Source organism: Anthonomus grandis, chromosome 12, assembly GCF_022605725.1.
Source record: "Anthonomus grandis grandis chromosome 12, icAntGran1.3, whole genome shotgun sequence".
Lineage (NCBI taxonomy): Eukaryota > Metazoa > Arthropoda > Insecta > Coleoptera > Curculionidae > Anthonomus > Anthonomus grandis.
In genome coordinates, this window is record NC_065557.1 from 20,751,822 (window position 1) to 20,766,159 (window position 14,338).

General features: G+C 31.8%; 2 protein-coding genes across 2 annotated transcripts; both read left to right on the forward strand.

Moving 5' to 3' along the window:
- Positions 1–1,717: 1,717 nt before the first annotated feature.
- On the forward strand, positions 1,718–2,548 carry LOC126742823 (uncharacterized). The gene has a single exon (XM_050449627.1). The coding sequence runs from the start codon at positions 1,718–1,720 to the stop codon at positions 2,546–2,548; it is 831 nt and encodes a 276-aa protein (XP_050305584.1).
- Positions 2,549–6,560: 4,012 nt separating this feature from the next.
- LOC126743027 (beta-sarcoglycan) lies at positions 6,561–13,929 on the forward strand. Its single transcript, XM_050449951.1, has 2 exons — positions 6,561–7,390; positions 11,755–13,929. The coding sequence occupies exons 1-2, from the start codon at positions 6,688–6,690 to the stop codon at positions 12,021–12,023; spliced, it is 972 nt and encodes a 323-aa protein (XP_050305908.1). The 5' UTR covers positions 6,561–6,687; the 3' UTR covers positions 12,024–13,929.
- Positions 13,930–14,338: the final 409 nt, after the last annotated feature.

A 14,338-nucleotide genomic window follows, 5' to 3' on the forward strand; every position in this document is an offset into this window, starting at 1 on the left:
TTTAGGGAAATTTTCAATTCGAATATGCTTTCCATCGACAGAACCGATGCAGTTTGAAAAATTAGCTTTTTGCTTAAATCCTTCTGCTATTAATAACCACTTAAAATAATCCATATTTGGTCACATACTTGAGTCACTATTCTGCTTATTGTCTTGATACGTAGTTGGTAGGTGTAGGTCATATCAGTGAATGTATTTAGCCAGGTATCTGTCATAAAAATTGATTGTTAAATTTTGTTTCAGCAAGTGCTGTGATGAGCAAATGGAGTAACATTCGAGACACCTTTATAAAATCGCTGAAAACTATGTCAGGACAAGCCGCCAAAAAGAAATAAGGTACTGTTGGGTAATAAGGCCGGGCAGGTAATAAAGCCAAAGTTATCCCAACGGATACCTTAATATTCTGTGGTCCTAGTGGCACCATCTAGGTGTAGACAGATCTAACACAAAACAGTTGGCGCTTTGCGAGCTAGTATACATTCCTCCATTTACCTACATGCACGTGTTTAAAAATTTGGAAGTGTTTTCGTGCCCGTGTTGTAAAAAATACCTGCAAAAGGTGAGTAACATTTTTTGGTAGTTTGATTAGAGTATTGTTTGCATTATATTTTCCAAATTGTGTTGGTATATAGATTAACTTAACATAGTTGTTTCGTTTTATTTACTCTTTTTTTGTTACATCTAACCTCAAAAAGAAAATGGATGCCAGACTTGTAACAAGGCCGCGGCCTTATTACCTGCCTTACCATTAAATTTGTTTGCAGATAATAAAGCCGGCTACAAAATAATGCGTAATTTTTTGTAAATTTATCTTAATTGTTTACGCTGGCAAAAGTCTTAAAAAAATAATCCCATTACTTATATATTTTTTACTTACTTATATATTTTTTTAAAGAAATTTCCCACCTTATCTCAATGCAATGAGCTCCCGGCCTTATTGCCTGCCGAAATGGTTACCTTTAAGTTTCTAGCCAGGTAATAAGGCCTATTACAAGATGGTCTAAAAGTTGTTTTTCCATGTAGGATTCCTGCGGAAGTCTTAGAAAATAGTTTTTTATACCAACGTGTCAGCAACAGTTACAGCGCGGAGCAGTTTTCTAGCTTAGGTAAGTATTATAGCTGTAGCTATAATGTTCCGGCCATATTATCTGTCTCCTACATACGCAGTAGAAAATACTTTTTTATTTTTCAGTTATGGGGAAAAAAATCGAGGAATACGAGCAAATTGGACCGAAGAAATGATGGAAGAGGCCCTTCAGCTATTAAGGAGTGGTCGGTCTCAAGAATGGGTGGAACAGCAATCTGGGATTCCGCGTCGTACCTTAAGGAATCACCTTAAATCCGGTTCCTCAAACAGGTCATTGGGAGCAAAACCAGTATTAAATATGGAACAGGAAACGGACTTAGAAAGGAAATATTGAGATTTTCTAGCAGAGGCTTTCCGTTAACTTCGAAAGTTTTACGCCGAAGTGTTTTCAATTATTGTGAGAAAATGAGCGTTAAACATAAATTTAACCGGGAAAAAAAATTGGCGGGTAAAGAATGGTACCGTGCCTTTCTAAGACGTCATCCACAAATAGCTTAACGCAAAGCACAGCAATTAAATCCTGCCCGAGCTCAGAAATTGAATCATTTCATTGTAAATGATTATTTTGATAAATTGGATGCTCTGCTGTGTAGAACCGGATTAAAACATAGCCCCGAAAAAATTTACAACATGGATGAGAAGGGTTGCAGATTAACCCTTCATCACCAGCAGCTAGTACTAGCCCAAAAAGGAGCCAAAAGAGTGCACTTAGTGGCGCGTGAACATGCGGAAAACGTCACAGTAGTCGCTTGTGCAAATGCCCTAGGCCATGTCATACCACCTATGATTTTATTCAAAGGGCAACGTGGAAAACCTTGCTATTCTGATGGTTTACCAGCAGGCTCAGCTGTACACATGACCGCAAAGGGCAGCATGACGACTGAGATATTTATCAAATGGCTGGAGCACTTCTCACAATTTATGTCTTCCCCTCCAACAATTTTAATTTTTGATGGAGCGTCAAGTCACCTAGATGAGTCCATTGCTGAAAAGGCAGAAACTTTAGGAATTGAGCTTTTATGCCTACCCAGTAATACGACTCACGAGCTCCAGCCAATGGACAAATCCGTTTTCCGGTCTTTTGAATCCCACTGGGATCAACAGCTTCTTGAATATTGGAGTCAACATCCTGATAGAAGGTTGAGTAAAGAGAGATTTTCTGATGTATTCACGCCAGTCTGGGGAAAGTGCATGACTATTAATAACATCTGCAATGGTTTTAGATCAACTGGTATCTACCCGTTCAGTAGAAACGCCATTCCTGAACATGCATTCGCCCCAAGTCTTCCAACTCATCGTGGTCAAAATATTGCAGCTGAAAATAGTGAGGAAAGTGCCATAGTAAGGGAAGAACTTTGGGATTCGGAAGATGATATTCCATTAGCAACATTATTTAAGACAACTAAGGATAATTCAACAGTACATTCCAGTACCAGCCCTGCAGATCAGTCTCAGTCTTAATCAACTCAGTCAGAAGATTTAGCTGAAAAAGGAGAAACTTCACATCAAAACTCTTTCTCTGAAGTTTTAGTTACACCTGATATGGCACCAATAAAAACCTCCAATCGAAGAAAGGCTTTGAATTACCGTGCTCAAGAGGTCAAAAGGCACATATTTAAGGATCGTAGTTCTGGTAAAAAGGTTACCAATATCTCAAAAAAGGGTTCTGTTGTGAAGAGGAAGTCCGCCAATACGCCAACTACGAGCCTTTCAGCTGTATGGATGTGTTCTGTTTGCCTGCTTGACTTTGTAGCCGATATGAGAGCATGTTCATCTTGTGGTACTTGGGTTCACGAAGAATGTGTTGGACTAACAGTTGAAGATAAAGAAGCATTTATTTGCCCTGAATGCATGCCCTGAGGAAATTTTAAAAATCGGCCTTATTACCTGCTACAAATTTTACTCCGTGGCCATATTACCTGCCTATGCTGGTAATAAGGCCAAAAGAGTTGTTTTTATTTTTTTGCATTATGAATGTTTAAAAATTCTTGTTTTCATTTTTTAGTTATGTTTTTTAAAAGAATACATGTTGATTTATCTTTTGTATCTTACTTTGTAATAAAAATATTTTTTATTTGGTTATAACAAAAATATTTTTCTTAACCCGGCCTTATTACCCAACAGTACCTTACATTTACAGTGATAACCTACAATTTCTACTCAAGATCACCCGACGAAACTGAATCAAGTATACCAAATCAAAATGATCCCGAAAGTCGTCCCGAAAGCCAACAGTCACTCACGAGTAACCTAGAACAATTAATACCTTCATCATCCAGTACATTTACATCCACAAATCGAAGGGGAACAAAAAGACTAAATACGGTCGATGAAGAAATACTGAAAGCTATACAGGCAAAACCCGTGGAGTCCGAATTAATTGACGATGACCGTGCATTCATGATATCTCTCCTGCCAACCGTGAAACAATTGAACGAAGATGATAAGTTTGAATTTAGAATTGAAGTTATGCAACTACTTCGCAAATTTAAAAACCGTAGGCTTTCGTCTTCGTCAAATACTATCGCTTCTACAGATATTGGTGACCTCCAAGCTTTTTCACCTCAGCAAGAAACCTCGAAGTTTTCATTCCAGCAAGTAACCCCACAGTGTTCATCTCAGGAAGATGCTAACGTTATTGTGCAATCTTTCACCGAATTACTTTCGCAAGATTTTTCTACCACATAACGAGATAATCACTGTCAATTAATATTTATAGATGACTACCTGTCTTACTACATAGGTACACAAATATTAAAGCAAGTATATGAAAATACACAAAGCCTTTGCTTACTAACTATACCACCGCAACTAGAAGGTATATTTTAGATTTGACGTTTCTTCGGCCAATTTTTTGTTGTGCCATGTTAATAGGAACTTTTTGTCTTATTTTTATGCAAGGATTACGCCCCCGAAAGAAATACCGCTTACTTTTGAACCACCCTGTATAGTGATGTAGTTTTTGTATTATGTAGTAATACAAAAACTTTATAACACAAAAAATTACATAATACAAAAAAATTTGTATTATGTAGTAATTGCGGCGGAATACAGTACAGTACTACTAGATACCTAGCTCAAACTTACAGCCAGCATTTCAGTTGATGGTATGCATGCCCTATAGTTTGTGTTTTGGAGTGTGATGCTATCTTTAATATGATACAGAATATAATCAAACGCAGTCGTAGACATTCTATAGTAGTTAAAGAATTTGTCATCATGCTGCCGCAATTTCTCATGAAGTACATAAAACGCCCCAGTGATGTACCGTTCACGAATAAGCGGATGAATCCAAAATGCTTTGCATCGCCTACGCCTCCTAACGTACAAAAGCAAAAGAAGAAGTCGTCGGTTCAATCTAGCCATTCTCCTGGGTTTGTTTTATTATTTAAAAACCGCAACTTCCACGCACGACAGCTACAGGGCTGAAACTGAACCCGGGAGATTGGTTGCGGTGGACAGACGTTAGCCATCACGTTAATTTAAAATCGGCCCGTAGTTATCTCGTTCTCGTTGACGGTTCGGTGACGGCGGTGGTGGACAAACGCCCTTACGTCATACGTCATTCGCTTTCAATATTTTTGCTGTAGACGTTTCATTGAGAGACTAAAGTAATAAACACTATAAACTTGTTATCCCCATTAATATTTACTCTTCACAAAATAGGAATTAGCTACCTATTTATAAATCCAATAATCTCGGGTACCTACTGCAGTGGTGTACTTTCTCGTGTGTTGTGTTATCTAAAACTTTACTTTTTACTTTGGATATTAACTTTTTATTATTAACATTGAATTTGTTAAGACCATTTCACAAAATTATGGTTTATGGGTGACGTAGAGGCAAAACAAATGCTACGAATCATTTTGCCCCAGAATTCATTTTATCCCCAAAAGCCACAGAGGTTTCACATATTATTATTATTATAACTTTATTTTTTTTTTATTTATAATTTGTTTTTTCACTTTGATCCACTTTGCCTATAATAATCACTTACAATACAAAATGTAGTGATTATCTATATATGTCTTATTGGATCAACCGATTGATATATGTATGTTACTTCCAGTGGCGAAGCGTACGAGTAGACAAGGTAGACACTGTCTACCCAAAATTATCCAGTTATTTGTTATTAATTTATCACGTAATTATTTCATGTAATTGTTGAATTAACATTTAAAAAAAATTAACACAGAACGTAGCCTCTCCTTACTATTATTAAATAGTATCTAAACATGATTAATCCGAAGGCGCGCCCCGCCTGACGCACAAATTAAAATAAAAATGCAGGGTTGTCACCCAATTAATGTATACGAGTCCCAGGAAGACACATTGATATTTGTCTTCCGAAATTTGGAACATCTAATCGAACCAAATACACATCAAACAGGTGACAGAGGTCCGGCCGCATCAGTATTATTACGTCTGTAAAATTTACTCGCGGGAAAGACATTCGAGCTTTTGCCTATCGAAGAAGAGCTATTTTATTATGCTGTTGAGGGTTATGGTCTATGGACACGCTTGATCGGCCGCAATACATCTTCAGTTTTGTTTTGATGAATTTGCATTTGGCATTTGGTGTGGGCGCGTGCTATAGTAATTTAATAATTAGTACTTTTATTTTTGGGTGTAAAGAAAAGGTTTTTTTAGTGCATATTTTAGTGGTTATTTATCAACGACTGTTCGATATTGTCAATTGTATTTTAGTTGTGTTTTTATTTGTCTTTAATTAATTTTAAAATAATGGATATTACAGATTTATAAGTTATGGTTATACCTATGTTGTGTTTTTTTGTAAGTTGTATTTATTTATATCTATCTATCTTTTTATGCTAGTAGTAATTATTTTTTTCTTTTTTATATCACTACATAATTTTTCTCTTTGAGTTAATATTTCATGCGCCTTCATTCTCTATTTCATTAAGTTGAATAATATTAAATACACATTTCTTTCTAATTAACGATTTTTATTGTTTGTCTACCCGAAAAAAAAATTCACGCTTCGCCACTGGTTACTTCGAAGAACACTACTTAACCTATTTGCAAATTAATCTCAAATTAATAGACCCATATCATATCTCAAAGTGTTACACAGTGTTTGATAAAAAATATTGCGGGGACAATACATCACGGTGTATGAAATTTTTATTGTGAATAAAGATGTAAATTCCTTTAAAGGTTAATTTCCCCTTATTCATGTCATTTAAAAAAGTTGTAGCATAGTTGAAATATTTTTGATATATTTTTAAGTAGATTTTAAAAGTGGGGTTTTAATATAATTTAATTTAAACCTCAATTCAGTTTATTTAACAAAATTATTGTTGGTGGATCACCCTGTGTATTAATAGTTTAATACTGAGAAAATTCCTCATTTTTGTAAAACCATCTAAAATTAGCTTGAAAATTAAATAGAACGGAATAAATTTCATGCTCATACTACTGCGCGCATACGCAAGCTCTTATAACGTCGACATTACGATTCCCGACTGCGAACTGCGAGTGCGTTTTGAATTGTGGAAACGGGAGTGCGCGCGTAACTTTTCAGCGTCGCGGCGATCGATGTTTTAATCTCGTTTTTCCTTGCATCCTTCTAAATAAAAATGGAAGAATTCATTACGGCTTCACCGCAACATTCCGAGGTTATCTCAGAAGAGAATGACGTAAGTTCTAGTAAGGAAGAATGTTTATTAGAAAATACAAATGTTCCAAAAACCAGATTTACAACCGCTTACGTTACAATCCAGAAACCTCATAAGTCTGCGATTAAAGAGAAAAAAACATTTGCTTTTTGGACATTGGTAATTTTATTATTTTTACTAGCAGTGGGCAATCTCATATTGACTATGACAATACTTGGAGTTTTACGAATAGGAAATGGCATGCAAAGCATAGAGTTACTGCCGGAAGAAAAATCACTGAAGCTTTCTGGAGATGTTGACCTCGATCGCATTTATAAACAAAATAACGTATTAGAAGGTTTTGAAGGAGAGAACCTGGATATAACTTCTGAAGACGGCTCCATATTTGTGAACCTCTACACTCGGATTAATAGAATTTTTAACAAAATAAGAATTGAAAAAAATTTCACATCCTTTAATGGATTTGATTCCTTTGAAGTCAAAACCAAAAATAAAGAGTCAATTTTTAAAGTGAACAATCCAGTGTTTGATAATTTAAAAAGTGTAAACACGTTAAAAAGTAAAATTATAGCCACCAATAAAGTCAGAAGTAAATTACATGAGAATTTGAAAATTGAGGGAAACGTGGTGCATTTAAAAGGGAACGAAGGATCTAAAATAGAAGGTAAGTAAAGTAATTTATGTGTGTGTCTAAATATAGAGTGTTCGAAAAATTGATTTCCTGAAAAACAGGTATCAAATGCACAATTTCTGTGGACTTTTTTTTGTAATCGCCTTAAAAATCCTAATGGTGATTTTTTTTTTGGAATTTGTCAGTGTTGTTTCTAGAAGTAAAACCTAAGTTGATAAGAGTCGATAAGGGAAAATAAAGTTGTATTTTTACAAAATTGTAAATTTGTTCCTGTTTATTTAGAATTACCGTCCGCTAAGGCGCCAATGGCCTTAATAATTTAATTAGCCTTAAACTAGGTTCTTATTACTATAACTTATTATATCTTACTTATAGAAATAACACTGAAAATTTTCATCGAATTCGACAAAACCGAATTTAAAATAATTGCAAAAAGAATTGTTAACAATAATAAGGAACAAAATAAGTGCTAGCAGTGGCGAAGTCTAGCTGCGGTAGCTACTCATACTTAACCACTTCAGCACTAATAATAAAATCATAATATAAATGGCTATGCTAAGCTTACGTACTACATTATCTATATAGGTATGCATTAAAAAATAAATTTCTTATCCTATCCCAAACAAAATGCTCGCGATCCACCAAAAAAAAAATTATAAATACAATCAATTTCAAAAACAGAAAAAGGTGCATAATAAATTAAAAGCAGTTACTTCTAGTATATTATATTTTAGCTTATTACATTCCAAAAAGATTACCCCTTATATTTCCTGAATTAATATAAATAATTAATTTAATTTTTTTTACTCTTTAGGAATTGCATTGTATAATTTAAGGCCGTTATAAACAAACTGCTTTTAAGCAAATTTTTTTTTTAATTTAACATCTTATCTTACAAACATATTTATAGGAACTTTTATTAATATTTTTCAATGAGGAACGACTCCTTTAAGTTTGGTTGTACATTTTTATAAAACTCTGTATTTAGTCTAAACTTTTATATGAATTTATTTGGAATTGAAATATTTATTATTGACAATTAAATGCCGTGTAAACCATTATAAATGCTTCAAGTTTCTTTACGATAATGAATGCATTTAAATGCATTGAAAAGCATTAAAATATTTTAGTTAAGTAAGGTATTAAATCTTAGAACATTAAAAGGCCTTTTAATGTCCTAAGTATTAAATATTATAAGTATAATATTAAAAATGTGAAAAGATACATTTTATATTTTTAAATATTAATTTAAAAAAACTATTAAGTACCTAAAAAAAAAGTTAAATTAAATGCTGAAAATGATTTCCTTGTAATATTATAGTAATAATAGTTATAACGTGGAACATTTTAAACGAAACATATGTATATTTTCTATATTCTTGTGTATTTTGAACAGATGTTAGTTTGTTCTAGTTTAAAGGTATACTACTTTCGGTGTACCTCAGGTACCATGGGTCTGCTCTTTTTTCTAAGTTATTTAATAAAATTGCATCTTGGTTTCACTCTTGTGTAAAGTTCTTTATTATTATATTATTTCTATTTTTAAATTTAAATAAAGTGTGACTTTATAGCTTTTACTAGAAATATTAACCAGTTTTAGTTTAATTATGAGTTAAATAATACTAGTTTGCAAAACAGTATTATTTAACTTATCATCGTAAATTAATCGTAAATTACACCGACTTACGGGTAATTTACGATTTTAAATTAATATTTATTGCTCCTATTGAATTAATAATAGTATTTTTTTTCTCTTAAATATTAGGATACATTTTTCGGCAATACACTTCTACATTATTTAGCCTATACAATGTTTACATAATACATACGACATAGGTCGCATACGACATAGGTACGCCTTGTTTTGGTTTTGGACGTTATTTAGTGCCCTTACTACCTGGTTTAAATAATTTGAAAGTATTCAAAATAGATTTCCTAAATATTTGTGTCTTAAAATAAACATTCAATGTATTTTTTTCAAAATGTTGAGAGCGGATATTATTAAGGTCTTGTTTTTAAATTAATTATATATCTGGTGAATAATAAAAAATCAATTTCGGATCTTTTGTTCAGAAAATATTTAAAAATACTATTAATAAAATAGTTGCTATGTTTTTTATAATGGTTCTTCATATGAATGCAAGAAATGCTGATTTTTTCAAATTTTTAGCAATGCCAATTGTTCCCAAAATTACCTTTGGTAAGAATACTAAAAACTGCTAACGGTTCCGAAATTTGGCGTATTTCTTTTATGTAGTATGATTGAAAAATGAATAGATTAAATATTTTCTTCCAAGTATTGATATACCGAGTAGTTAATGCTTTATGGATTAAGATCGTTATTGTCATATTATAGTAATTTACTTTAAAAAAATCTTCAGCTACTTTTACTTCAGTGTGTTATATATATTATATATATGTCGATATTTTATTTTGTATTCAGCTTGTAGATATTTTCGACTTTTAAAAAAAAAATCGTATTTTTCGCCTCTTGACGAACAAAAAGATCCAATATAGCGTTTAAAAAAACCAAATCATTGTATATAAATTTGAGGAAAAAGTCATTTTTTGAAGACAATAAGTGGCTTTAAAAAACTTCTTAACTTTCATTTTAAAATTTTCTTAAAGTAAGAAATTACAAAAAAAAAATCTAAAATGTACCATTTAAATTTTCCAAAAATATCTTAGAGACAATAGACAAAATTGCAACCTACCGTCATTTATTTGCAAATACAAATGCCTAAAACTTAACGCATTGTATACACTATACAGGGTGATCGTAAAGTAAGGAAACTCAATATCTCTTAAAAAAATATATTTTTTTAAATCACTTGGTCCGGTCGATTTAATTTTTTTTGAAGCATATTTTGCGAGAAAAAAATTATACACAGGGTGTCTCAAAAAAGCTTTGCTAAAATTTTTTTTCAAATTGCAACTCAACTTTTTATTATTTTTAGATTGCCCTTACAATTCTAAACATTTTTCATGTAGCATGTGCTATACCTAAGCGTTCTGGACTTATTCTCATTCAATATTTCAAAAAAGGCCAAAAATAAAAGGCAAAAAGAAAAGAAAAAAAAGCTTCTTAAACTGAAATATAATTTTATTTCAGCAAAAATGTGCGAAATGTCCTCCGTTATTAACTGACAATATCCTAATCGATCTACAAATTCCTGCTGCACATTTTCAACTATTTCGGGCATTATTCGACGTATTTCTTGATGGATGCTTTGGTTTAAATCATCTAGATTTACCGGTTGGCTTTTAAGTACTTGTCCGTTAACGTATCCCCATAAAAAAGTGTAGTGATGTTATATCAGGTGATCTTGGTGGACACTAAATAACACCACTCTTTCCAATCTACCTGTTTGGGAAAGTGTCGTACTAATAAGTTCGAACTTTCACAGCAAAATGGGGGAGAGCACCATCTCGGGAAAAAAGGGTAGCCAGAGCTGGAACAAGTTCCTCTACTAGAAAGCTCACGTATCTCTCACCTGTTAAATTTTCTTCAAAGAAGAAAGGCCCAATAATATATGTTCACAACAACGCCAGCCCACACGTTTATTTTTAGATCTCATTCAGTGGTCTGATGTAACTAGTACCGATAGTTCTGCGTATTTACGCCACCATTCAAGAAGAAAGTGACAAAATTCAAGGCGCTTCTGAAAGTCTCCTTTCAAAAGTTCTTAATGAACTTGTATCTTATAAAGGTGGTATTTATTTGTATGTATTAATTTAAAAACACTTGTTTTTTAATATCCATGTCCTTTGCTACCTGCCTAGATGCTACATGGTGATTATCTTGAACCGCCAATAAGACTTCTAATTCTAACTGCTTATTTTCATCAACTTGAGGACTGCTACATCTAGGAACAACTCTCACATGATATTTCTGCTCAATCTGGCTAATTGTAGCCAATCGTCGTCAAGATATCTATGCGCCGTGTCTTAGTAAGCCGCATATTTATGTAATTTAGTGTGTAAAAAACGAAAGTAGACTGAAAAACTAGTGAACAATAATAACTATTGATATTAATTATTCTTTTGTTTCCCGGGGATAAATCCAAACCTTCCAATGGAGCTATGCCGAAATATTGAATTTTCAAATGTTGAATAAGAATAACTCCAAAACGCTTAGACTTAAGTATAGCATATGCTACATGAAAAATGTTTAGGAAAATGCAATAAAAAAATAGGGTTGCAATTTGAAAAGAAATATTTTTTTTGCCAACGGTTTTTCGAGACACACTTTATAAGATCAACGGGTCCGAAGAAATTTTAAAAAAATATTTTTTTACGAGATATTGAATTTCTTTCTTACTTTACAACTACCCTTTCAATTAAATATTTTTATCAACAATATACCTCTCTTCTTAATTAACTTTTTTTAATTACAGCAAGAGAAATTGTGTGGAGTGCTGACCAAGATATCTATTTGCGAAGTATTAACGGGTCCATTCTGCTTAGCGGAAAAGAGGGTACCTACATCGACGTAGAGCGATTACCAATCGCCAAGGTGCCGAAAAAGAGTTTTCTAACAGCTCAGTTTAAAATATGCGTGTGTATGCCCCAGGGAAAACTATTTAGGTTACCAATAGCTAACGTGGACGAACGGGTGTACTGCCATCAAGCCGACATGTCGGAGAAGTATAACCCTTGCATGTAAAATATTACTGTAGCCAATACTCCTGTTATAGTTCAGAATAATAAGGGTAGTTTGTCAGTAAAAATAATTAATGAAAAACTGAAATGAAAGCACAGTATTGATGACATTTATAAGAAATGGCCAAGGGGATTGGCCATTTTAAAAAGTAAGAGGTTTATATGATATATGTATGTAGTGTGGAGTACTGTGAAGTCAACATAGGCATAAACATCCTTTCCTGGATATGTTTCCTAATAATTTATTATTATTAAGGAGTTACACCGATAAAATATGTGTGTATCAGAAATATCTAGAAATGGTTTTTGAAATGTTTCTCTTATAATCAAATATTTGTATTTAGAACTTAAATCATTCCTTTTGAATACCGATTTTAGATACCAAATCTGGAAGAATAATTATCAGCTAGTTTATATTTTTAATCAAAACTATTGTTTTCGAAATGAAAAATCTTTGAGTGTATTACAGACATATAGTTTGTTTCCTTTTTGTTATATAATGTTTAAATTCTATAAATTTGTTTTTGTTACTAATTTAAAAAAATAATAAATGGTCATTGTATGTAATAAATCAGTTTTTGTATGTAAATACTTCTACTAAACACTTACATTTTGGAAATAAACAAAAATTTACAAAACATATTCAATAAATAATAGCATCATCCGTAACTTGCTGTGGATAATAACACATTCATTATATCTTCAGTAGAATTTTAATAACGACAACCTTATGACAGTGACATGTCGCCTAAGTGGGCATCATCAGGCAGATTTTTTTTTTAAATCTACAAAGTATCAATACGTGACAAATTTCTTTGGATATTGTGTACTGCTTAAGACATATGTTTTGATGATGCATGGGGGCGAAACATGTCACAGTAATGACTTTATTTGAATGGTACTGCAGATTTTAAGGGTTTTATTTTCCACTTATTAATAACAATTTAAAATAAAAATACGCCTGTTTTCGAAATTAAAAAGCTTTGAGTGTACGTGAAAAACGTATTGTTTTTTTTTGTTTGTTAAAAAATAGATAAAACGTTCCTTTTTTTAATCTAATGAGTAAGAAAACACAGGATAACTATTATTTACCGCTCTACCACTATATCGGTTATTATGAGAGATACCGTGATGAGAAACCAAGGCAAATTTGCTCAATTTAGTGTTTAAGAAAATGGTGCCAATGGTGCAAAAGAGATTGAAAAATATTAAAATACATCCGCAGATTCTTGTTTTTCTTTTCATGGATTTAAAAAAATGCACTTTGATGGTATTAGTTTCTCTCTTTTTTTTTAAATAGTATTATAACATTTATTTTTTTAACTTTTACGCCTGCATCATGTTTGGTTTTTACAATTCATTATTATTGGTTTTTTCAAATTTTATTTTTTCTGAATTAAATCTTTCAGCTCATAATAATGAATGTATCTATAATATTTATCGATAACTTTTATATGATAAATTTTTACTTTAAATATAAACACTTCTCCCTATAAGACACTATTTTAATCATTAAGCTGTATGCAACACTCTTTTCAGAAGATCAAACACTTAGAGGTGAAAATTATAGGTCCTTTAAAAAGGACGGTGTACTAAAAAAAGCGGATGATGAAACATCGATTTTGGTATTGTTATTTAGGAGAGAAGAAAAACTGTCATTTATTTTTAATTTACCTTGAAATAAGGTAAAAGAATAATACAGACAATTTTCTTTATGTTGTATCGCCAATTTCTTAAGTAGGAAACTGTCCAATTTGCTCGTTCTCATATATCTCTTATAATAATCGGTATCCCTATAGAACCTGTATAGAATTTTTTTATTGTTAAAACCGAGTTTTAAATTAAAAAATCTTTGAATGTATTAATAAACATATCTTTTTTGTATATTAATAAAAGTTTAGTGACTATAATTGTTTTATTTTAGAATAAGTGTACTGAAAATAAATCTGTAGTATTGTTATCTTCTTTATAATAATTGAATTAGCAGAGTTGACCATTTTCTTCTGATGATTATGTAGTGAAAACAGAAAAATAATTAAACTATGCACTTTTAAGTTATTTTAAAAAAAGTCTCTTTCCTAAATCATACACTCTGTATACTTATACGCTATAGCAAATATTTTTTTAAATCAATAAAAGGTATTGCTAAGCAAAAAAGATATTCATTAAAAGTTTCATCATTTTTTAATTAAGTGTCGAATAGTTATTGTAGTTTAAGATCAATTTTATTAATCTTTAAAAGTTATTTTTAAAATTGTACTAAATACGCCGTATTATTAACCAGATTTAATAAAAAAACATAAAATCTAGTGAAAAGTC

Excerpts from the sequence above, each read along its gene's own strand:
- LOC126743027 (XM_050449951.1), top strand. The coding sequence starts at position 6,688 with ATGGAAGAATTCATTACGGCTTCACCGCAACATTCCGAGGTTATCTCA. Across the intron at positions 7,391-11,754 it reads CGAAGGATCTAAAATAGAAG|CAAGAGAAATTGTGTGGAGT; the intron begins GTAAGTAAAGTA and ends TTTTAATTACAG.
- LOC126742823 (XM_050449627.1), top strand. The coding sequence starts at position 1,718 with ATGGATGAGAAGGGTTGCAGATTAACCCTTCATCACCAGCAGCTAGTA.